At 37.7% G+C, this 25,926-nt stretch overlaps 1 protein-coding gene across 5 annotated transcripts in view; it reads left to right on the forward strand.

The window, feature by feature from the left end:
* Positions 1-25,926, forward strand: part of CADPS2 (calcium dependent secretion activator 2) — a 292,353-nt gene that overhangs the window by 85,736 nt on the left and 180,691 nt on the right. For all 5 annotated transcript variants that reach the window (XM_068996437.1, XM_068996444.1, XM_068996463.1 and 2 more), the window contains exon 3: positions 12,004-12,336. In XM_068996437.1, coding sequence (XP_068852538.1) covers positions 12,004-12,336 — 333 coding nt within the window. The remainder of the gene's footprint in view (positions 1-12,003; positions 12,337-25,926) is intronic.

Genomic DNA, 25,926 nt, shown 5'->3' on the forward strand with positions numbered 1-25,926 from the left:
TGGCAATTTAGAACTCCTGGAAGGTATTTATGCCACTTGCCTTGGGATGTTTTGTGACAGTCTGGACAATAATCTTTGCAAGCTTCTCTGTCCTCATTGTGGCAAGAGAGTGCTTCAACTCTAGGGAGTGCTTCAAAGCAGAGCCTGCATTCAGGAACTCCGGGTTGTCCTCTGGAGGGGTGTAGCATGGCCCAGCATATGGAATGGGGTCTAAAATGGGTGAATTGCACAGCTAAACATGGATTGTAGGATGGTTTGTACTCCTTTAATCTTCTAGTTTGAGTCTTTTTATTTACTTATCTCCAGTCATGCAGTTTTAGTTACCTGTGGCAGTTGTTACCTTATTTTCTCCTGTTCAGCCTATTTTTTCTTACTTCCCTTATTTTAGTAATGTTGGAATTATTTTTAAACAGTGGTGGTGAACTATCCTAGCAGCTGTTGGGTCATGCAGGAGGCAACAGGTGCAAGCAGCCTTTTCTGTTTGGTTTGGAATGGGAGGTCCACAGCTGTGGTTCTTGGTCATAGATCTTTTGTGCTGTCACTTCTGCACACTGCATCTAATTCTCAAGAATACTGTTAAAACTATGTCACCTTTCACAGGTTGCAAAAGAAGTGTTTTCTTAGATGCAAAGTGGCTGCATTTTCCCATGTGTCTGTTGTTGCCTTAAATCCTGGGGATCACAGTAGGAGAAAGGTGGCATATTGATAGATAGGACATCATCAATAAGCCTTCAAAGGCTTAAGAGGTTCTATTCTTGTCTTTGTTTTCCAGTGACTACTCAAGTTCTGCAGTAGTCATGATGTGTCAGTTCTTTTCCAGTTTCCGTAGGCCACAGAGTGAAGTCAGTGCTTTAACCTTTCTCCCCACTCAACAGTGCCCTTTCTATTCTGCCAAAAAAATAAGCCACTAAAACTAATTATGACAGGGGAAGAAAGTGGCAGGTTATTTGCTTAAGTTGTCAGTTTGCTGGCACTTTTTCAGTTGCTAAAACAGAAAAAAAATAATGTTATGAGACACCATTTCAGGTGGCTTCAGCCCAATTTCTATTTGCTCATGTCCTTTTTGAGCATTCAGCTGCAGTGGCAGAATATATAAATTGGAAATGAAAAAGTGGCATTGATCAGTAAAAAAATTGTTCTGAAACAGTGTTCTCACTTTGCATGAAGGTATTTAGGATGGTGGTGGGTGATAGGGACTGAAAGGATCTCAGCAGACCTGGTCTGTCTACAGAGTGCCTGGTACTATGTTTAAAAATAGAGATATAGTAGTATGCTCATTTGAACTAAAAGCTGTTAATCTATACTCAGGTGAAAATGGTTAGTGCAAAAGCACATTAATGGTAATAGGGAAGTGAAATAACTAATTCTTTCCATCTCTGACAAAAGAAACCCAGTGTAATACCAGTGATGAAAACTGTCACTTACATAACTTCCACTTTCAGTCAAGTGGAATAAAAACTAGAACCACAAGTGACTCCAGAGGAAAATTTAGAGAAATGAAGGACTATTTTCCCCCTTCCTTATTGTACTTGCCCATTTACTTCAATTTTTTTCAAAGTTAATGCAAGAAATTGGATTTTATATTTAGTAAGATTGCATCCTAAGAGGTAGCACTACGATAAGAGATAAAGTGCTGGGGCTTATTGTGTTCTGTACAGCACTGAGTAAACACCAAAAAGCTGGAGAATTGAGGAGTTTTTTAGCAAGGCAAATGAAAATGTGAGTTACTGATTTTGAGGAGGTGTGTTTTTTCTCAAGTTTGCAGGTACCAGAGGTAGTTATGTGTAAACTAGTCATCATCTGTTGATTGTGAAATAGATAAAAATGCTAAGTAATTTTTTTTTTCCCTGATCCTTTTTAGCAAGGCTCTGTTTGATCCCCATTATTTCTGTGTAAATAGGTTTCCTTTTTGAAGTCTGGTTTTTTTTTCAATCTTTGTTTTTTTCTTTCTGCTTTGTTTTTTTTATCTGCTTTTGTTGTCCTTCATCTTCTTCCCTCATAGTCAGGGTTGGACACCTTCCTTATGTTGGACACCTACACTTTCTGCTGGAAAATAGGGACCAATAGTGAAGTGAGAGTAAGCCTTTTTACAGTGACATTGCCAAGGCATGCTGTATTACACATTCAATTTAACAGCCTCTTTCAGGCTTATGCTATCTAAAGTAGACCCTTTGAAATTCTCATCACCTGGAACTTTCCATTGGTCACCAAAGGGAGGAGTTCTGGTCAGGCAGGATCAGCTTACTGGAGAGCAAGCTGTTAGCTCTCTTATAAAGAGGAAAGAAACTCTGGAACAGTGTGCTGATCAGCTCCTAATGCTTTCATTAAATTTCACTTTACCAACCAAGAAAATGCACTTCGGCAAAAAGAGGCTTTGCAAATTACTTCTTTTCCAGGTAGATGGTGATGCATATAACCAAAGACAGTGAGCACGTTGAAACCCTACACAGTGGAGGAAGAAATTCCTTACGTGGACAAGGAAAACCTCTGCTTTGTATTTCTCTGCTGTAGCAGTATCATGTCTGCTTTGATTGCCAATTCTTGAGTAAATTGGGAAAATAGCAGAAGAACAAGTTCTGGTAACTTATCTGACTTGGTGACAAGACAAGCCCTGCATTTAACTTGCAAGCAAACAAATGTGTTCGTCAAAGCATAAAACTCTACTCCCTCCCTTTGGGATTGTGTGTTGCTCAGTATAAAATATATTTCTCCTTGTGCTTATGGTCTGTATCAGTCAATATATTAAAAAGACGTTTAGAACATCTCACGTCTAGCATGGAGTTGGGTTTTTCTTGCTATGATGCTAATTAACATCTTCCCCTGGGCAGGATAACAGCTGAAGTACCATTTCTGCTGTGGAACTATTGAACTTCATGATTTATTCTAGATCCACTGTGTGTGGTCTGTTCTTCCTCCTCTATCTAATGGTCTTGAGAAACATCTACAGGGATAATAGAGCTTTTTTATCAGGAGAGAGTTAATGGATAGAAAAGCCTATGCCTGTATGGAAGCTGCTCAGTCTCCAGTGACATAAGCATTGTTTCCACAATTAAATAGGAATGGTGAGTTGGCCATTTAGGTGTGATTTCAGACCTCATGGCATTGCCTACAGCATTCGTACAATATCCTAGCAAGGAGAAAAGCGATACGCAGAGGGAACAGTGTTTTCTCCTAAGCAGCATATCAGATTTCCCATGCCATTACTGGACACAGAATTATAAAGATTTCTTTTAACAGCTGGCTACTCCTTATGTTTCAACAAACCAAGCATCACAACATTTTAAAATATACAGATCTATTTCTGCTGTTGTTTTACCTATTTATCAGCTAATTTCTCCCTGGCATAGACAACTGAAAGATGAAAAGTCATTTTGGTAATTGTTTGCTTGTAATTACCCCCATGCAGGGTCTAGCAAGAGCGTTTTCAGGCATCATCTTTGGGGAAGATTTGCATCTTTGTGGCTGCTAGAGTTGAATATGTGGCTGCGGATCAGCCTGCAGAGATCTAAAATTATGTGAACATTTCATTGCCTGTGTGAGCAAATTCACTCAGGAGGGAATATATCCTGGTGATATCTGGAGAACAACTTCCCCAGAATCTTGGTACCACCTGAAGGCCAGTACCATGAGGCACAAAGTCCCCCAGCATGCTTCAGCCTGAGCAATGGGGCTTGGTCAAAGGGGAAACAGTATGGTTAAAGTGAAGATCACAATGCCTAGTCCAGGTGGAGGCATAGCAAAAGTAATCCACACCCATTCTCATGTAGGCAGCAATCTATATACTATGTCTCACTAGGGTGCAAAAACTATTGTTGCTGTTGTCAGCTGTGAAAGGAGGATAAACATGCTTGTTCCAACAGGGTAGCTGGTTAACTTTAATAAATGAATCGAGGAGAAAACACTGCTTCTGGGTGAAACAGTTTTGTGGTTTTTTATGGATTGTCCCTATACCTCTGTTTGTTCTTATGCCCAAAGCATGAACATTGCAGTACACGAGTTTGTGAAATGTGTAGCCATCAGGAACAGCAATTTGAGTAGACACCGGCAATTGCTTGTGCATTTTGAAAAAGCTGCCAAAGAACAAATCCCAGCGCACAGTGTTGTGTAGTACGCTTACCAGCATGTAACCCTGGAGCAGTAGCACACATTTTAATTTTCAAGAGTTTGAGTTTTGGTAGTTTTTCTTACAGATAGCTGGTTGCTAAGCTGGGGTAGATGTCCAGTGCGCAGCTGTAGTGCCCAAAAGAGCTGAAGAAAGTAAAGTAAATCACCTGAAGATTTCAACTTGTCGTGGTTTCTGAACCGTTAATCTTAATAAGAAGAAATCATAGCTTAATATGCTCAGGAAGGGTAGTAGATATATTTAAAAAAAAAAAAAAAAGGAAAAAAATTATTATGGCTCTTTGGATGATGATGGTGGTTTATTACTTTAAATTTTGTTTCCTTTTTTCACCTTTGTGTAATGTGATGCTCTAAAGAGGTTTTAAAAACAAACAAAAAAACACAACCTCACTGTTAGCCAAAATTAAAGATTTTTTTTTATTTCAGATTTCCCACCCCACCCAAAATTAGGGAAAACTATATGATGTAGTATACTTCTAAGAGAAGTAACCTTTCATTAACAAAATAATGATGGAAATTCTGAAATAGAGTAGTCAGAGTTTATAAGTGTGATTTCTTAAAATATCAATCTTTTGCTTTTACCTGAAGGTGAGGACTCTGTTCTGAAGACTTACATAGATTGAAAAGTACGACCCTTTAAGTCTGATAATTTCATTGTAAAAAAATCAAAATAGTGCCTGGAGGATATTTCTCAGGTATGAAAGAGAACAAGGGAAGAAGAAGATGTAATTTAGTTTTTTTTCTAAAATTGTGAAAAGTGCTTCTGATTTCAAAATACTGGGCAAATCTCACTAACTAGCTCAATTTCCGCTCATGTTCAAAAGTTATTAGAAGTAGCTATTAAAATGCACTGATAACTATTAATGTCTTTTTCAATATAAATGCTATTTCAGTAGCCAATGCAGTAATTTTATTCAAGTAGCATAAAAATAATTAATATTACTCTTAGACGGATGATGCTACTACATTAGCTATTTACTTTTGACCCAGAATGATCTTGTTCTTGTAATGGGCTTAGTTGAACTAATCTAAGCATCAGCCTAATAATTTTTGGTGTGTTTTTTTAGTGTTGTATTTTATAAGTGCAGTGAGAACATCATATCTGAAACAATATTTTTGTCAGCAGCTCCAGGGTATAGCAGCAGACAGCGCTGGTCATGATATACATTAATTGCTACTAGGAATAAGCCTTTGTTCTTAAAATGTGTAGTTGTGGAAGCTGTTCTCCAAACTGTCAGAAAGTTTTGCTCCTTCATCAAACTAGCCCCAGCTCTTGGTGTGGTGCATTGTGTGGTTTCAGTCTAGAGTAGAACTACTGAGGGGTGTGTCAGCTGGTCCTGTTGACAGTGACAAGCGTTGCTAATGAGCTGTGGTATGAAAGGCTTTGAAGAGCTGCTGCAGTAGCTGCAAAGGGGCTATTTAATATTACACAGTAACTGTCCTCTGCTTTGTTTTGCCTCAAGTAATGCTTCTAGCACAACATGATGATGCATGTCACATCCAATTTTTAAATAAGAAACTTATTTCAATTCCTTCTAGCTTGCAAGAACAGAATTATTGTCTTTTGCAGAAATTGTAGCGCTCAGTTTATTGCTCTCTTTAAAAAAAATTATTCTGTATGTCATAAACTTAAGAGTTCTGGTAATTGTACAAAGCACAGCAGGAGCTTGAGTACAGAACACATCAGAAAAGTATATTAGAAACCTGAAAAGCATTCACGGACTTGAATGTTCCTTGGACTTCCATTGAAGTCCTTTTAGCCCTTGTTCAGTCTTTATCAAAGAGGTACTTCCGTTCATTTTTATTTTTTTATTTTAATTGACAATTTCTGATATGACATAGTTGCCATTAATTGTTATATAGTTTCAGCTTTGCTTCTGGTAAGCTTAAAGGAGAAGAAATTTCCTTTAAAACAAAAACAATTCCATAAGAACAAAATGTTGCCCTCCATAGCTGTGTATCTGTTTCTGGTTGATAGGGTTCTTCTGAAAAAAATCTCCAAAGAGTAGTATCTTTAGGCCTTATATGACAGTCTTTTCTCTAAGTGATATGAAAAGTTTTAACATTAGTGTGGTTAAGGATGCCCCAAACATCAGTTGCAGTACATTGTCCTGAATGAGCTCATTGGAGATCTAGGTAGGTAACTCTGGTTCATCAGTCATTGTGCTGGTATAGGAGGGCAGTGTTTGGCCCTCATGCAGCAATACATTTACAGTTGTGTCAGCCTCTGGTGGAGTCTTTGCAAGAACATCACCATTAAAGAATGTGTTTGGATTGGTGGTGCTAGCGCAGTGGCCACACTGTAGTGCTTGCAGCTCCTTAGCAAGCTTCAGGAGGCCAACAGAGACCTGCATAGTCCTAATTAGAAGGACATATGTACTTCAACAGGCAAAATAATGTGCAGCAGTTGTTGCAATCATTTATGAATGCTCAAGTGTAGGTAATGAAGCATTTCCTATGGTCTGCATCAGTGCAGAGATTCCTGTTACAGCTGTGGTTGGTAGTCTGGAAGAAAAGATTGATTTATGCTTAATTCAGAACGGCGTGCAAGTAATCATAGTAATAGAAGGAGGAAGGTACCAGAACTCCTGGGTGACCTGTTATTTAGAGGCCGTCACTTTGTGCAAGAGATGTGTTTTTTACTCATTCCACTTTGTCATGAATGGGTGATTTAGATTTCTTAAAGAAGCCTTGTGAATGGTACCAGCTGAAGCATTTTTAATATGATGTTGTGGCAGTGTGAGTTAACAAGGTTCAGTGTCAGTGCTCACTCTGTTACTATGTGGCGCAGTTGTTTAAGCAGTGATTGAAAACTACAGAGGCACAAGTAAAGCTACCAAGGCACAAGTCAAAGTTACCATACTAAAAGATTACACACAATATGGGTTGCTTACCAAAGATCTGCCATTGGTAAAGGGTCTCAGCCTTGAGAGGCTCAAGGGAAGATCACCCCTATGCAGCCAGGCTGTTTAGGTGGTAGAGCTCAAAGAAAACTCATTTCATCTGTCCTGTATATGGAACACAGTGACTGGCTTTTAGTGAAATTACATGCAATGGGAGAGGTATGCATGAGATTTCTTGTACCCACAGCCTTCTTGGTTCCTTGATAAACAAGTCTTGGAAAAGCCACCCACTATTCACTTGTGAGTCGCTTGATCAGTGTTCCAAGGTCATATGCACCAGTGGTCACTTGGGTCACTCTGCTCCTTTGTGGGTTTTCAGAGAAGAGATGGGACCTAGAGGAGCTCCTGGCCAAGCTGTGGCCCAGGCCATGACCTCCTTTGGAGCCTGTACCAAAGTACTGCTGGTTTGATCATATGGCTGAGTGCACCTGTCACACACCTATTACTGTGCTGGAGTGTGCAGGGAACCTAAGAGTTTGCATCCAGAATGCCAGAATTTAACAGAAATGGAAAAAGCTGTTATGGAGGTTGAAATATGTATTGTAAAGAAAGGTAATAAGCTGATTCAGATGCTGTCTAGTATGTCTACAAGTTTGCTGTCCCAGAGACGTGTAGTGTGCATTTTGAGCTGCCATCATATTTTCCATGAAAGATGATGCATTGAGCCCTGACTGTTAAGACATAGGATGTGTATAAAGTGTAAATGTGATCTCCTCCAAGCTACAAGAACAGAAGTGACCATCAAAAATAAAGAAAAGTCTCTAGCGGCTCTTGTGGCAGATGAAACTCCCAAGTGCTGTATTGCTTAAAGAGGAGGAGAACACTGGTGCTGTTGCAGTACTAGAAGGTGTACAGAGGTCAGATGAGCAAGAAGGTTTCTTGTCAGAGGTTGAGAAATCATCCTTGTAGTCCACCTGCCCTACTGCATTTGCTTGAATTTTTTTTTCCTAAGCTTTACAGTGGAGAATAAGATAATCATGCTTGTGTTGCCTGATTATATAATTAGTTAAATTTGGTATGATGTCCAATAAGTAGAAAAGTTATTTAAGGGGTATGTTCTAGAAGTGAAAATCAGTTCTTTTCATAATATTTCCAACATTTTCTCAAGTTGTAGGCACTACTCGATAATGATTTTTCATCTTTAAGCAAAACCGTACTTTTAATGTAACTATCTAGTGCTAAAGACTATTTGAATTAAGCTTTTTTATTAGCATTTGCAGCAGATGAAGTTGCATATATGTAATGATTGGTAAAAAGTGAATTTAAACAGTGCTTCAGTAGATTAAAATTGTTATTGGGGTTTTTTTTAAACATGTTATCTCACCTTTGAGTGAGTTGAACTTTATCCATCAGAAACTGAAGGTGTGGTTCAGTCCAAAAGTATTTAGAAGGACTCTAAAAAACTTGAATTGAAAAAGTTCCTCAAAGTAGATATATATGGCCCATCAAAACTATCTGTTTTCTCCAGAATGCATTTTATTTGTTAATAGAGCATTCCTTTTTAGTGTTTGATAATTTGTTAGCAGTGGGTAACACAGACAGTTGATGTTGATTTGTGGATTCAATAAACCAGTAATGATACTAAAAGTTCAAATGCTGACTGACAACAGCGTCAATCCAGGATGTCTTTGAGGAAATCTGGAAAACGTTGGTAGTAACAGGAAATGCTTCATTATAACTTTGAGTCTTATCAAATTATTTCTAAATAATGTGAGGATTTCCAAAAGATCATGGCTTATCTGCCAAGTCTAGTTCCATGCAGAATTAGATTTCTTTGTCCCCACAATAACTTTTTCTGCTATTTTATATATTACATTCAAACCTCTTAATATTTTTCCTCTTCAGTTCCCCCGTAGTGCTGAGACACTTGAGATAACATTTTAACATTGTACATTTTCGAATAGTCATTTAATTAGAACTAAGTCTAATGATCAATTGAAGTACAGGAATAAAGGGAGTAAGAACCAGAGATTTAGTGGATGTACTTAATTAGTATTTTGCTTTAAAGATAAATATCAATAAAAATGTTTTCCCTCATGGGAATGATTGTGCTGCTCATATAATCTTTGAAAGCTCTGAAACCAAGGAGATTAATCTCAAGAAGTCTAACTGAAGTAAAGGATTTTACATTCAACATGGAGTGTACCATATGTATTTCAGGAACAGGATTAAAGAGACAAATACATCTTAGTGTTTAAAATTTGTGACACATTTGATACATTCCTAAAAGAATTTCTATTCTCTTACGGTTTTCTGTTGCAGACAAAGTCTTGCATATGGAATAGTTTTGTTAAAATGTATTGCTTTTTCATTATCTTGAATGCAATTATTTCATTTTAAAGATTATGTTAATGTTTTTTTTTCCCCCCAGGAAAAAAAAAGGTACATTTCCACTCAAATAGGAGTAGTACAATAAGAGCTTTAGATCCAGAGGATTCCTTTGCAGAACAAACCATGTTTTTCATAGTCTGTTATTCACACTTTGGGTTTATCTCTTCCTTCTATAGCCACTGTATCTTGAAAAAGAATTACCTTGGAATACTTTTAAAAAATTTTAAAAAGTACAGTTTGTGACCCAAAACACATCAGAAAGGAACATTTTAGGGTTAAGGGCACATGCAGATTGTATTTTCTTTTTGCACATACCTGTTGCTTTGTCCAACATGAACATGCCATTATTCTGTGAATATTACGAGCACCAAGTGTTACAATAGGGCTTCCCTTCCTTGGGTAAAAAGTGGAATGGGTTTTTCCTGCAGTCTCTTGGAAAATCAGCTTCAGAATCACAAATAAATTCTGAATTAGTATGGTTCATAAATCAAAGAAAGTGCTAGCAGCTTTTCAGCCCTTTCATTCAGGAATGATAATTTGAAATAATAAGACTGAAAGAAGATGATGAAGGTGAATGATATGCTATGTTTTTACGGTGTGTATTTTGCAGGTTTGGGGTTGGGTTTTTTGGTGGGTTTGTGGGTTTTTTTTAATAAGACCGATCCAGTTACAATAGCAATACATCGAGTTGTGTAATCTTGCAAGAATATGAGATTTTGGGTGAGAAGAGTCTATAAATACTCCTAATTTCTCACTGTCTTCTGCATCTGCTTTTTCTCGTTGGGTATGCAAGCTAATGTGATGGAAGATTAAATATTGTTTATGAACAGTGCAAAGTAGCTGAAATAAGTTTGAAGTAATCTTTTTTACCAGTGAAGCTGTTAGAGGGATGAATCATTTGTAATTGCAGACTGTTAAAACAAGGAAAGACTTAATATCCTTGCACCTGTTTGTGTTGATAAATTTTACTGCTGAATGGAATTTCTAACTATTATTTGCTTTGAAATGAGATTCAATATTTGTGTAGCCTTTTGAGGAAATTAATGTAAGCATTAACTGACAGTAACTATGTCAGGTCCCTCTATGGGTAAGAATTTAACCTTAGATACTTATGTTTCCATAAAAGGAAATGTATTGTGGTACAGATAAAGCATAATATGTGATTAGCATATATTGCTGATGGGGTTTTTTTAAATAATCTCTTTGGGTAAATACTTCTGTGCTTAATCTGCAGCATTTCAGTACAATATCAATTAGGATATCTGTTGAAAAATATATTTTTTTAAGTAACTGAATTTTAAAGTATGCTGCACGAAAACGTGCATTGACTAGCGCTAAAAATTTTAGAATTAATTTTTCTTGGTCTGCTTGCATCTGTGTACTCCTCTGCTCAGCTTTTTACCTCCTCTCCTACTCCACTTTTCTGTATTTTACAAATGAAGCACAGAAGTGTTTTAGGTTGGTTGTTAGGTGCACTGTCTTCTAACACGAGACAATACCTGGAGTCAGAGCTCTACTGTGCTATCATCTCCACTCACAAAATCATACGTGAGTTCATAGCTCGTGGTGACTATAATGACTGTCTGAAAATGCATGCATAATTCCCAGTTCATACATCTGACTGAAGAGAGCAGACAGTCAGAAGAGTGGTGGTTCTGTTTCAACTTTGTGGTTTCTCATCTGTGCCTTGCATTTCGGCTGTGTTTGGGATGTTGGGTGGCACCCAAGCAGCCCCCAGCAGCTGAGCTGTGCAGGGTGGAGGGCCTTGATTCATCTCCCTCTGCTGCAGAAAGCCACGTGGTTCTCCCTGAGTTATCCTTTCAATGGCGTGATGGAGTTTAATCCTGCCCAAGGCACACATCCATTGTTTACACAGCTGATTGTGCTGCATCATCAGCTTTTTGTTGGTTGCATCTTGTAGAGGAACAGTTTCATGAGACTTGGTACTAGAAATTAGCTAGATGCAGGCCACATACAGTGTCTGGAAAGATCGACCTTGCCAAGGCCCTTCTAAATGAAGAGATTAATACAACCATTCTTGAACACTGGAAAGTTTTCACAGAATGCTGCAGCTGATTTAATTGGTTTGCTGTAATTTGCTTTGTCATATCTTAAGAGTATGAGTAGTTGGGAGGAGTTTTTTTATGTTGGCCTTTGATGATTTTACACAGAGAATCCCATATTGTGTCTCCAGTATTGTACCTACAATAGTAAAAACAGCTCTGTGTCTTTGAGTCTATCCTCTCAATTGTTAATATTGATTGTGGTGTTTCTTTAGTTTTTTGGGTTTTGGTTTTTTTTTTTCTTTTTTTCCTCCTGGATTTCTGTCTCATTGTGGGTGAATTTTAAATTAGCTGCTGGTAATTCGAAGTTCATTCTAGTCTAGCTTTTGTAGATTTATGCATAAATACATGTAAAACTACTTAGTTTAAGTACTTATTCAGTGCAAAAATTTAGTTTAAACATGGTCACTTGTTTCTTTATGTAAAACGTAGCAAACTTGGCCAGTATAACTCTTTCATATTAAGCTGTCTTGCACAGAAGCAAAATACTAGCTTGTATTCCCTTATACAGGGATTGTTTTGTATTTATGTCCAAGCCTAACTTTTTCTGTTTGTTTTTTTTTTCTCTTGTTTTACTTTAAAAGGTATTTCTCAAGAGTGACCGGGTTGCAAGAATGGTCCACAGTGGAGGATGTTCTGCAAGTGACTTTAGAGATGTTTTTAAGAAAAACATAGAAAAGAGAGTCCGAAGTCTGCCGGAAATTGATGGATTAAGCAAAGAGACAGTGTTAAGTTCTTGGCTAGCCAAATATGATGCCATATACAGGGGAGAAGAGGACTTCTGCAAACAGCCAAATAGAATGGCCATAAGTGCTGTATCAGAGCTGATTCTGAGCAAGGAACAGCTTTATGAAATGTTTCAGCAGATTCTAGGGATCAAAAAATTGGAACACCAGTTGATTTATAATGCCTGCCAAGTAAGTATTGATGTCATTTGGTTTTGTTGTGTCCAGAATATCTCCCTTCTGCCTGCACGTCTAGTGTTCCTCCCTGTCTGTAGAATCCTTCAATTTTAGGTACATTTCTGCAGTCCAAGGAGATGAGGCTGCTCAGCAAGGAATCTTTGCATGATTTGATTGCTGCTAAGCACTTGGATAAAGCCTGTACAGAGTATATGGTACTTATGCTACAGGGATCTCCTTTTTACAGTGTCACAGCTCATGTGATTTGAGTGATCCTGAGGAATGTTCCATGGTCTGTACACCTCCGTACCCTCTGACAATTACATATGCATGCACATACATTTCTGAGCATATGTGTTCATCAAAAAGAAATTTTCTGCTGTAAATAGATGGCAGGTGATTCAGGATTCTATTGGACATCCAGTGTCTCGAAGGTTCACTTGTTGGAACTAAATGTGCTTCATTTCAAACATCCTCTACAAAACTAATTTTCATATTTCTGCATTGTTGTTTTGTTGGATAAGTGATGTTTCCTGTAAATTACTCACTAATTACTCTCACTAATCAGTAATATAATTGGTATGTAAAAATATTTTATTAACCAGTCTTCATAGTGATGGAAGTGTAAATTAGCAGTTACTTAAGGAGGGAAAACCTGAAGAGAAAGAAGGTATTTATGTAAGTCTCACAACCAAGCAGCATAGATGAAGTATTTAAACTGAGATCACACAACTTCTTACACTGTCTGTAAAATAGTCAACCAGATTACAGATAAAATGTTTTTCATGTATTATGCTGAAGGCTGGTCTGTAGTTACAGGCCATCTTAATATAGGAACAAATTATATGGATTAGTGTGGCATGAAGTCATGTAACTGTTACATGATCGAAACATCTGCAGTATTTAACACTTCTCAGTGTCACAGACCAACTTCCATAATGAGAAAGTGTAATATTCAATGCTGCATCAAATTATGAGCAGTGTTTTGAATTAAAAGAAGTGGAAAGTATTCCTTCTTTTTTTCCGTTTGTCCCCTCTTTTTCCTTTTGCCTTTAAATTCACATTGATGTAAATCACTAAGTCAGCCTCTGTGATATGAGGGTTGGTAATAAGATGAAGAAGCATTGAAATCTGGGGGGATAATTCTGCTTATTTTTGGGAGGGTTTTATATACAACAGAACATAGAGGCATGAGATAGTTCAGTTTGGGTAAGTCCTCAGGAGGTCATTCAGTCCACCTTCCTGCTCAAAGCAGGGTCAGCTGTGAGGACAGACTAGGTTACTGAGGGCTTTACCAGGCAGGTCTTAAAATTTCTCAGAATGGAGACAGACCGTGCAAACCTTCTGGGCGACCTGTTCCAATGTCTGAAAACATGAAAAAGCACTATTTTTCACCAAGTAGATCCTTGTTAATTATAGTAGAAACTCTATATGGATTCCTCTCTTCTGCCTGGTGATTGCTAAGTCTTGCTTTGTGCATTGCTGTGGGTGCTCAAAATCTGCTGTTAGTCTGCACTAGAAGAGCACAAAAAAAGTGTGACTTGTAGGACTTTGAACAATTAAACAAGAAAATTGTTCACTTAGTCTAGAAGTGGTTTTGATGATACATCCACTAGGTTATTGTATCTGTATACTTGAAGGCTTCTTTGTTTTGGTTCATGTCTGTATAAAATTTGATGGACCAAAACTGTTTGGCAAATATCAACAACTTTCTGTCTTAAATTCTTCTATGGAGAGACTGAAACATACCAGTGGCTCATTTTTGTCTTCTCACATGGTAGAATGACAAACATGGAATGATTTTCTTTTCTTATTTTTTACTTGCAAATTAAAGAGAAAATAATCTTGTTGGGGTAAGAAGGGAGAAAGATTGACCACCCTGATGTGTTCAAAGATGACTCAGTGGGATTAAGAGAAGGTGCTTCTCTTGCTCTTCGTGCTTTCGAGCACTGAAGGTTGTAAAATCCCCCGTGCAGGTCTCCGAAGTACACAGTTACCCTGGATTCATGTAATTATTGGAGGATGGGAAGAAATGAAAATCTACTTCCTCAGGAGCAGATATATGAAGCACCTATGTACTTCAAGCTGGAAGGAATGGAAAGGGAAAGGCTTCAAGGCTATACCCTTGTTTGGGGTTCTAGCTTTCTGCAGATTTTAGTTTTCTGAGGCAAGGGTGAGGTTACTTTGCTAAAGCAAAAACTTTCATTATGTACTCCAGCAGAGTTGCTACCAACAACGGTTTTCATATCCTGTTCCTGTGGTCCAGTCAAGCACATAATAGACCAAAGGTATGAGGAGAAGTCTGTTGCAAAGAAAAAGAAAACAATCATACCTAGCCTTGCCAAGAAGTGCAGTGCAGACAGCAACCAGTGTCTGATAATGTAATACCTTTTCTCCTTTGGTGAAATCCCTTATTTCTCATTATAGTTTTAATAATATTTTAGTTTAGCCTCTATCTTATTCCTTTTTATTGACAATTTATTTATAAAAGATGGGATGAAGTTAGACTCAGATTTCAGTCAGCACCAGCAGTTTTCATTCTGCCCTAGAAGCCTCTATCTGTCTTTGTATGGAAATGCTCACTTTCATTTCCCTTTGCTGCTGCTGTTTAGAATACTAGAGACTTGCAGATAATGATAATCAATAGTGTCTGGGAGCAGTGAGATAAGTCAAAGTCCAAACAGATGTTAAAATTGTATTTTTGATAGAGGTTTTGATTAGTTTGGATTCCAGCCTATGCTTCTAGCAGAGAATCAGATATATGAAATTCTGTATATTTTCCAGCTCTGAGAAACAGCTGCCCTTAACAGCAAATCTGTACAGTTATAAATTGTGCAGAAAACTTTTCTCTTTCCCCCATGTTTTTTATACCTTCCAGTCCTTTGGAAATAGGAAACAGAAAAATGTCTTACAATGTTGATGATAAGAGTAAATTATCCTGCTCCTAAAGGGCTGCTAAGCAGACAAGGGTGCTCTGTATAACCGTAGGAAGTATTGTCTGCCAGCCTCCTCCTTGTGACTTTCTCAGCATATAGAAACTTTTTATTGGATTTCAGTAGCTTCTGCTCCCCAGCCTGTTCTAAATGGAGCATTCCCTTCAACTGTTAAACCATTGGTATCTTGGTATCTCAGCCCAACAGACAGTTCTGCTGGGGTGTGGGTTCCTGCGCATCCACACCAGTGCCAGTCTCCATCCTTTGTGTGATAGCAGTGAGAAACAGCCTTCATTCAACCAGCAGACTGACTTAATCAAAAACAAAGTGAAAAATAATAGACCAACTCTCTAACACTGTCAAACATAGTCCATGTAGCTATGAGAATTTTATGCATTTTTCTTTGAAGAATAACTCATTTTCACAATCTTTTAACATACTCTAAATGCCTAAGCTTGTACTTAGGTAGTGAACATTAACAAGAAGTTCACATTAGGATGTTGAAGACTTCTGTGATCTTGTTTTCAACTTCACTATTTAGAGAAAGGCCAGCAACTGCTGCCAACCACTCACATCCCTTTTGTGATTAAAAGGTTCAATTTTGTAAATGTTAAGACTTTCACCTGATTTTTATTTACATCGTGTTGCCTCGAGGTGTGTTACATGATAAAGATATTATTGTCAGTTAGCTGGGACTTAATGAGCTCCTTGACTTGCTTTTGAGATGCCTGGTCAAACTGTTACAATTTCTTTGATTTACAGAGATCAAATATGATGCTTTTTTTTCTATTTTTTTTCTTTTTATTTCTTTAATTATTCACTGATGTAGAAAATAACTTTGCAGTGAGTCAAACTGAAAGTCAAACTCAAACTGATTAGTGGTCTATTATTACACCACTTCATCAGTACCAGTTTCTTTGTCAGGTGAATTGTAACTCCACAGAGTTTATTTTCTTTTGAAAATGCCTTTATAGGGTTACCTGTTTTGGCTGATCTAAATCCCCTTCTTGGGTGCCCAGAAGAGAGAACAATACTTTTCATAATGAAAGAACTTTTGCAAGTCACATTTTGTTTTCTAACAAGCAGTAAATAAGTTTCAGTATAATGTAACAATTTTTAAGAAGAATTACTTGCTAAGTGCTTTAGTTTTGACAGTTTTGGGAATCAACCACAAACTAATTCTTTTTGGAAATAGGTTTAGATGGTACTTTGCTGGAAGATATAATTTTCTGCTTAAAGTCCTTGTATTGTGTCTGATCCTTGATTATCTTTAGCTTTTGCAAGATATAACTCTCTGTTTAAGTGTCTAATATTGAGAATGATGGATTATATTGTATCGTCCATAGTAAATATTTTTAATTCTAAGAGTAGTTTCTGTCAAGAATTTCATCTGACTGAAGTCTGCTTATGGTGCTCAATGCAAGTGCAGTCTTTTCACCCAGCACTTTACTGAAGTCAGATTAATTACGCAGTTTTGGAAATAAGTCAGATTAAGGGCAATTTAATATGCAGCAAGGCCTTCATGACTTTTGCATGTTTTTAGTTCTGATCCTTTCCTTGGTAAAATGATGAAAATAGTGCAGGTATTTCACAGAGCACAGAATTTCCCATACTTCTGGATATTTTCTGTAGAAACTTCCATACTCTATATAAGTTATGAGGACAAATGTGAGTTTATGAAGCACAAAGAATAATGGTCTCTTTGTACAGAAAGTTTCAGTGTAGTGTTGATAATCCTTTTCTTGCCGTAATTAAACAAGTACTAAGATTCCATTTAGTCTATAGACCAAAACTTAAACAGATTCATTAATTTTTTAAGTTGAGGTCTGGCACAGGAAAAGAAAAAATGGTTTGGGCTGTGTATTCTAGAACACATAAATATGTATATCTGCAGGTCTTACAGTCACAAGAAAAGACGCTGACTCTGTGAGATGTTACAATGTGAGCAGGGCTTCAGTTAAGCCAGTGAATTTCTGATGGTCACCAATGACTGTCATTACTTACTTCATGAAAAATTATACCGTATACAACAAAGTAACCTGTGAAAAATACTGGCAAGGTCCATTGCTGTATTTTCTAGGTAACATCAGGCATTAGCTCAGACATCCACTGATGTCTTAAACATCCCATAGGGCTCAAAATGTGCTTTCACCTGGCCCAAGACTGCCCTTTTTAAAAACAAAACAAAACTAACGAGCAAAAAACCACAAACCAAAACCCATACCACACTCTTTTGCTCACCATCTGCTTTGTACTGGAGATCTGCTACTTTCAGGCTTTACCTGCTAAGAGTTTACTGCTGGGTAGCTGGTGCACACCCCCAGCATGGGGCAGGTTTTTTGCTCTCTGGATAAAAGACAGTTTTGCAGACACTGCAGACAGGGCAGGAGTGACGCTAGAAGCTGTCAGGCCTCTCAGTGGGCACAAAGGACTGCAGTAGTGTGAGAAATGTCTGGGGAGAAGAAAAGCAGTAATTTTGTGGGACTGTGGGAGGCTGTAGAGTTATAGTTAGTATTCAAGTGTTGACTGCATTTTTATATGCTAAATGAGAGTCTAGAAAGTTTCTGCACACTGTCATAATAGTGATGTCCTTCCTTAGAGAACAGGTCAGTCCTTTAAAATTGTCCTATGTGTCTGTCAACCTGAAATGTGTTTCATGCCTTTTATAGCAGAAAAATTCAAATAACCACACTTCAGGTTTATTCACACATCTACTTTTCGTTTCTAGTGCCTGTAAATACCTGAATATGTCTTCCTCCATGCCCTCCTCCCTGCCCCCACCCAAAAAAGAGTTTGCATTCTGATTGATTTTACCCTCTTCAAAGGGAAAAAAGATCTCCCACTGTTTGTTCTTGAACAAAATAATTCAAACCAAATATTTCAATGAAGAAATAAATTGTGATTTCTTACAGGATTTAGGATGTTGCCTTTTATTCATGAGATGTCATTCTTGATTACATGCATATAGAATTTTAATATGAAGTTATTTCAGTAGTTATATTTTCTTTTCTTTTTTTTTTTTTTTTTTCTGAGGTGCTTCATTGGTATTTTACCTCTATTCAAGAGGCTTGGAAAGGTATTGCTCCTGACAAAAATTTCAGTGCTTTGGGGAATAGTGCTGCAATCTCAACTATTCCTCCCAAGATTACTTCTGTAATAAGATTGTGAGAAATTCAGAGCTAAAATGAGTGGTGTTTGTAAGGCCAGTTTGGATTTTCAGCTTAATAACATGAGTTCTGGTGAAAAAGGAAGTCTTGTAACCCCAAGTGCTTCAGTTCTGTCAGCATGCAGTGATGATATTTAAATAGGCTGTGGGGAGAGGATTTTAGCTCCTGTAAACAAATGGGTTTTTTCTATAATGGCAGAGTTTACTTTGGAAAAAAAAGTCTCTGATTGCCCCAAAGGTTGTTGACTTGTTCTCTTTTACTCTAATGGTAGAAGAGTGATGGAAAGAATATTAAAACATCCTCAGAAAAGCAAGTTACCTTTTTACCATGCTTAAGTATCTGACTCTGAACAATGTTTAGAAGCCATGCAAGCTACATAATGAAATTCTTTGAACTATTTCTGTTTGTAGTTAAAGGAATACTGAGAAAATACCAGGGAGAAATGGTGTGTTGGCAAAATTAATACATTTTTGTCCTGGAGGTATTGCAGTATCCTTCTTATTCAGCTGTTGGATGAGGAAAATTGGCTTTGAAATATACATTTAAAAGAAAAACAAGTGCATCTTCTGAAAACCATGAAACTATTCAAAGCTCTATTTGTCCAGTATAAGTGTTAAGAAAAAACCTCTGAAGGATAGTTTTGCACATTTAGTTACTTTTAAGATGAAATTTTCATGTGGATTTTTCTATCATAGAGCTCTTTATGTATATATGACTTCTGTTTTGCATCTGCAGGAGGGAATTGGACATTTAGGGTCTCTAGTAGACTGAGAGACTATCAGCACTCAAAGACTAGTGGATTTGCTTGTGTTGTCTGAGTTGGCATTCTTGTTGGCCTGTTCTCCTGTGTATCACCTTTCTTGTCATGAGCGGCCTGACTGGGAATCAGCAGAGAGAAGCTGAGAATCACCCATCTCCCCTGCTCTGTCTTATGCCTTCTCTGAGGATGGAAATCATAGACACTGGGATTTTGGCTGCAGCTCTTTCTTTCAAGCAGCTTTGTTTTCTAGGACTGCCTTTGGCATTCAGTGAGTGCAGGAACAGCAGCAGAATGGCTGTTGTATCACAAAGAAATAAGGAAGTTGTTTTGGGCTTTGTTAAAGGAGATAGTTAAGCTTTTAGGAGTTAAGCTTTTATTATTACCTTCCCTGTGTTTCTTCCCCTAAATACTCTCTTGGCGCTTTATTGAAGTAATTAATGGTGTTTTGACATTCTCTTGAGTTCTAGATCCAAGGGAGTTAAGCTTGCCTGAGCACTTAAAGCTAAATATATCCAGCATTTAACTTGCACTTATATTAAAATCACCAGTGCATTTGACTCATCATGTTTTATATTACCAGATGAGAATAAAATTTGTCTTCTCTGGTATTAAGCAATAAAAATAAGTCTTTTCTAGCACAGGCTTTTGTATTATTAATTTTTTTATTTTTTAATCTTTTTTAAGGAGAAAGATTTTATGTCTTCAGGTAGATGAATACAAAACAAATCATTTTTACAGCCACATTTCCAGACTGATGATTAAGCTTATTAATGTGTCTGACTACTAGCTTATATATGCATTTGAATGAATCGTTGTGAGCAAGCTGAAGAAGTTAATGACCCTTAGCATGAATTTGTCACCTGTTCATCTTATGACATGATAATATTCTATATTTCCTCTTTATCAATTCAAAGTAAAACAGTTTTGCTTAGACAATCATTTCTCTGCAGCGTTTTTCATCCTGAGGTGTCTTCAGCAGCCAGTGTGCGGCTGCTCCTGTGTGAAAGCCACAGGAAAAGAATGACCCTGTTTCTGTATCTCTCTGGCTCACTGATACTAAATTTTTTGTTCTGAAATGTATCTGCTTTTATCCCCCATTTTTTAAGTTTTTGAGGGAGAACCCTCTTAGCTTTTCCTGATTCAGAGGAAGTTTCTTTGCAACTGGCTTCCAGGACAAGGTCCCTAGGGGTTCCTGCACCCCAGTCATTCCAGAGGCAAAGATGCAGGTGAATGTGGAAATGAGCTGTCTCTTTCTCTCTCTCTCTCTCCCTCTCTCTCTCTCTCTATATATATGTATATATCATAGATACATGTTTTGGCCGTAAACTCAACATCAGGAAGAACCAACCCTTTATGCCTTTATGTTAACGGTGGCAGAGCATTGGAGAAGGCTGCTCAAGGAGGTTCCATGCTTTAGGTTTGACCCTGCCTTGGCAGGGAGGTTGAACTAGCCCTTCCTGTTCTGTGATTCTGTGGTATTTTAAATAGAAATATAATAGCACCTCCATGATACAGGATGGGCTGCCATGTATGAGAGTAATTGTTTATGTGAAATGGCTGAGAAATCTACAGCTCTCTTTCAATGAGCTGTAATTTGTGTGTTTATTTTTTCATCCTCTAGGAAGGTATTTTTGTGCCTGTCCTAAAAATGAGAGAACTCTCAGGACACCTTTTTGGCTGTCTCCTCTGCTGAGGCTGTCCTGATCTCTAGGCTCTAATCTCTCAATCTCTAAGCCTTCAGGCTGTCCGTCCCAGGTACCTTCTCACTTTGAAAGAGGATTGATTCTCAACAGAAGAACCATCATGCAGGGAGATGCTGCTTGTCCTTTCATTTATTCCCATACTTTATATTACAAACCTCAAAGACAGTTGTTCGGATTCAGTCTGGTGTCTGTGCTGAAGCTGTCTGATTTGTGATTAGATGTTCATAATTGCAAACTTCTGAAATGTTTACAAGGAAGTGCCTATTTCTCTCTCCAGGTCTTCCTTCTATAGGTAGGTGAATTATCTTCATTTTAGTGCTATAGGCATTATATAAAAATTCTCAGGCCAGCTAAAATAACCTTGGTCAGTAACATGAGTAGACATAAAAAAAAAACCAAAACGTAACCCTCAGACTAAAAGTTTACAGCCTACTGGGGAAGAGGAGAGTAAAAATAGTACTCCTCTGTACTTTTTCCTTATAGGAATTTGTTTCTTGAGATAATGGATAAATAAATTGACTTCCAGACATTTTAGCTATAAACAGGAAAAATCTGAAATAAAATTGAGGCTACATATTTAGTAGAAGTGTCAACTTCTAGCTGATGTTGAAAGGAGGTGTTGTATGGTAAGCACCCTGGGGCTATGGCAGGAGAAATATCCCTTTGCAAACGATGTAAGGGAAGAGTCACTCCCTGTATCACCTCTGAATAAGCTGTCTTCCTAACTGGTTATGCAGTGCCAAGTTTTTTTTTTAATGTAGGAACACTAAACTTCTGTAAATAAGGGAAAATAGTACTGAACCATGCCTGAGAGAGCCTCCAAGGTATACACAATTTCTGGAGAAGCTTTGTTTTACTCCTAGGAGCACTATAAACTCATGTTCCAGTCAATCTGGCACAGTCTTCTCACTGTACTGTGTCTTTTCTCGGGGACTGGAGACATCAGAATCTTTCCTGAAACACCTATTCCTCCTTAGGGAAACTTCTGTGAATGATACTCCATTTTTATCATACTGGAGCAACTGTTTTGCCTTAAAGATGGATAGCAGACTTTATGTAACTGGTGTTTTCACACATGTTTAATGTTGGCAATTTCCATGTTTCCAGGAGAATAGAAGCTGGAAGTTCTATTTTATGGATAGGTATCTATTCATCACACCACCACTGACTCCTAGAAACAGGTGGAAATACAGAACATTCTCCAGTTTATGCTATAGAATGGAACAGAAAGGGAGAAAATTGGATTCCATTTCTGTTATCTTCTAGCTTCTCCACATCATATTTACAGAGAGTTGTCAGCCTGAATTCTGTCTAGTTAAGTCAGCGATATTTAATTATTTGGAAAAAATATTGACATGACATTCAAGCTGGTTTTGCTTACTTAATGCAATTCTCATTAACATTTATTGCCCTAATTGTGTATATTCCTTTTGGTTTCAACACTCCCAAGAAATTCTTACCAGTGATTAATAAGGCAAGAAAACATTCTGCATGATATTTTTGGAGAGTGAGTAGGGTAAGCAAAAGGAGAGGGGATTTCCTTGTGAAGCAAGGATGACTTCAGGAAAATAGAAAACACTGTGAGCCACTTTAGGACATAAATATGCATATACCAACAAGGTTTGCATGCTAATCTTTCGGTTGTCTTGGATATGGTAATTTCTGTGCAGGTGGTGGGAGAGGAGGAGGGTGGGAGACTTTTCCTAAGGAGGATCAGGAAATGAGTCATAATTCATTTAAGGCCCATCACTTCCTGCTAGGGTGGGTGTGGGAGGGTATTCCCTAGGCAGAACCTGAAACTAAGTTGTATTTAAGGTGACAGCCAGTATCTATTTCAGCAGGGTCCGGGGGAAGGTGAGAGAGAGAATAAAAACACCCATTTCTTTGATCATCTTACTCACCAGAGATTACCAGTGCAGCTGGGACTTCCACAGTATTCATGGTAGGCGTACAGATAACTGCTTGAGCACTTTAAATAACTCTGGAGGCTTCTCTGTCTCTCTGTTGATTACCTAGGGACCGTACATTTCTGACTTAAAAGATACTTTATTTAGATGGTTCAATAGCTCTGTGAATAGCTCTGAAGTTTTTTGCCCTAGCTGTAGGAGGAACACCTATACAAATAAGAAGACAAAGACTTGAGTGAAAAAAAAAAGTAAAAGTTAAGCTATTTTATGTGTGGATATTCATAATTTTGTGGTGGCAAAGTTGGGGTGGAAGACATTTTCATAGTTAGCAACAACTGAAGAGTTTGACCTTTACAGTGTGGAAGACAGTGCTGTGATGAGTGTGAAGAGTCTGTCTTGATGATATCCCAGAACTCCAGTATGCAGATGTGAAAACCAAGATACAATTAGATAAAAAATGTTTACAGTATGGCATATTACAGACTTACTTTTTTCATTTCTGTTAATAAAAAAATTATGCTTTGCATCCATGTCCTGGATTTATCTGTAGGATGTATTTTTAATATTTATTGCGGCTAAATCTGTAAGTAGTAAGAGTCTGTCATTATTGTCCTTCCTTTTGTCACAGCATACTGTGCTTTCCTTGGGTTTTCATCCTGTCTAGCAGTGGTGGCCAAGCATTGGAGTTTCTAGCAGTAAGAAGGGCAAACCTGGGTTTTGTCAATTAATCTGTTGTGTTGCAAATGCCAAGAGAGAGGCAGAAAATTCAACTGTTTGCGGTAGCACTTCTGACCTGTGCTAACATCTTTTTTCTCCTCTGTAATCCCCTACTGATCCACTAATTTGAATCCTAATGTGATTCTAATCACATCTAAGTCTGCAGTTTAATATTTATATTTGTTATTTAAAAACAGTGCTTCTCTAGACACCCAGTGTCTAGAGTCTGACTCCTCATCACCCCATGACACTTTTTTCTGAATGACAGACTCTGTTGTAAATATCCAAGTCTGGGTAGCAGTATTTTTATGGTGCAGTCTTGATGTTTTCAAAGGAGGTTTTGGATAAAGGTTTCTTATGTTTTCCTTTTGATTGGTTCCTAGGGAGTTTAGGTGTTGTTTCTGTCTGGTTCACTCTGTTTAGGAGAATTGTTGCATGTTTATTGAATATATTGTGTCCTGGAAAAGGCACTGTAGGGGAAATCTCTGACTTAACAGATGGTATGAAACTGTTACGTCTACTCTAATGTTGCTTGAGCTGCAGGGAACTCGAGGAGGATCTCACAAAACTGCATGGGCAGAAGTGTGACAGATGTGATTTCATGTAGCTCTAGTGTGGCTAAGCTAAGGTGATACATTAGAGGAGAAATAAACCAGTGCACGTCCAGAAGATGCTGAACTGTGCATGGGCAATTACAGCTCAGAAAGTCACTTTGGGTTCCCTGTGGTGAAATCATTAGTTCTTTGTACAACAGTACCATCATTTTCCTGCTCTATATAACCTTCTTATGCCCTTACATTCAGTACTGTGTGCAGCTTTGGTCTCCCTCTCTGAAGGATATAGGGGAGGTCAGTGAGGACTAGAGGGTGGCACTGAAAATCGCAGAACAGCAGCCTTTTGCAGAGAGACTGAAAGGGCTGAAACTCTTCAGTCTGCACCTGAGAAGGTTGACAGGGAGGAGGAGCATGGTTGAAGCTTACAAAGTTATGAGGGTAATGGATAAGGTGAATATGTACCTTCACTCAGTAAATGCCACATCACTAGAAACTGGGACACTCAAGGAAATATGTAGGAGATTGAAAATAGAAGCACTGCTTCTGTATATGACTTTTGGAAAACTTCCAGAACTTTTGTCAAAGGGAGTGATGAGGGCAGAGGTTCAAAAAGGTTTGGACAAGTTGCTGGAGAGCAGGTCTGTAATTTGACATTAATAGGATTTTGCCTGGGTGCACCTTATAATCAAGCCACACATTTCCCTCAGGCTCCACAACTATCATTAGAGATGTTTGCTTTGGAGAACAGCCAGGCCTCAACATTTTACCCAAATAATCTCTTCTGCTGTCCCTGTCACACCCACAATTCTGGTCTATATGGACCAAATTCAGGGGGAGCTAATGTTGTCATTTTCTTTTTCAAATTTGTTTTTATTTGGGATTTTTTTCCCCCTTTCAGAATCTGCTGGTAGTAATGTCCAAGAATTAAAATGATTCCAAGGCTAAGTAAAGAGTCTGTAATACTTACAGGAATGCTAGCTAAAGACAAACCATTAAGTGTCTAAGTATATGCTGTCTGATTTTTCTCTCCTTTTAGCGTAAACAGACTGCTGTGAATAAATAAATATTTCAAATATCTGTATCTAGGTCAGAGTATCTTCATCACTGAATGCCCACATTGCATAATTAACAGCTTCTGTGAACCAAAAAAAGCATTAACTTTTATCTTTGCATTAAGTCAGAGTTAAAACTAGTAGCAGACTCAGTATGGAGATAGTGATTTTCTTTGTAAATATGAGGTATTAGCAGACTTTCTTCAAGTGTTATTATCCAAATACCTAGCCAAAATGGTGATATGTGTGCATTATTGAATTCTGTTTATTTGTTTACATAATACTTGTCAAGATTTTTTTTCAAGACAAGGAACAGATCTCAACTCTTGGAATTTAGGTTATCAGAACACCAAGAGTTGTTATAAAGTAAAATGCATTAAGTGTTTTATTTGGGCAATCAAGGCAGAGCAATTATATGACAGTGTTGTGGAAAGGACCATGCCTATAAATTAATGAAAATCCTGGTTGGAAGCTATAGTTTCTTTTCAGCTCACATAGATAAAAATGGTGCCGGGGTCTGTTCAAATCCAAACAGACCAACAAAAACCTCATTTTTAACTGTGCAAAGACATTTGTATTACTTTTCCAAGTGTCCTGTTCTCAAAATATCAGTTCATGTCTGTAGATCAAAATAGGCAATAAAATATTGAAGACTACATTTTAGTTTGGTCTAGAATAAATTTTGAACTGTTAATTTATTTTTTAATTTTCTTCAGTAATGGTAATACTAAGTAGAAGATAGATGTTACATGACATTTGGGACAGGCCATAAAGGCTAAGGTTGTCTGTCAAGGTTAATCAAGTTCACTGTT

Source organism: Aphelocoma coerulescens, chromosome 1A, assembly GCF_041296385.1.
Source record: "Aphelocoma coerulescens isolate FSJ_1873_10779 chromosome 1A, UR_Acoe_1.0, whole genome shotgun sequence".
NCBI classification, from domain to species: Eukaryota; Metazoa; Chordata; class Aves; order Passeriformes; family Corvidae; genus Aphelocoma; species Aphelocoma coerulescens.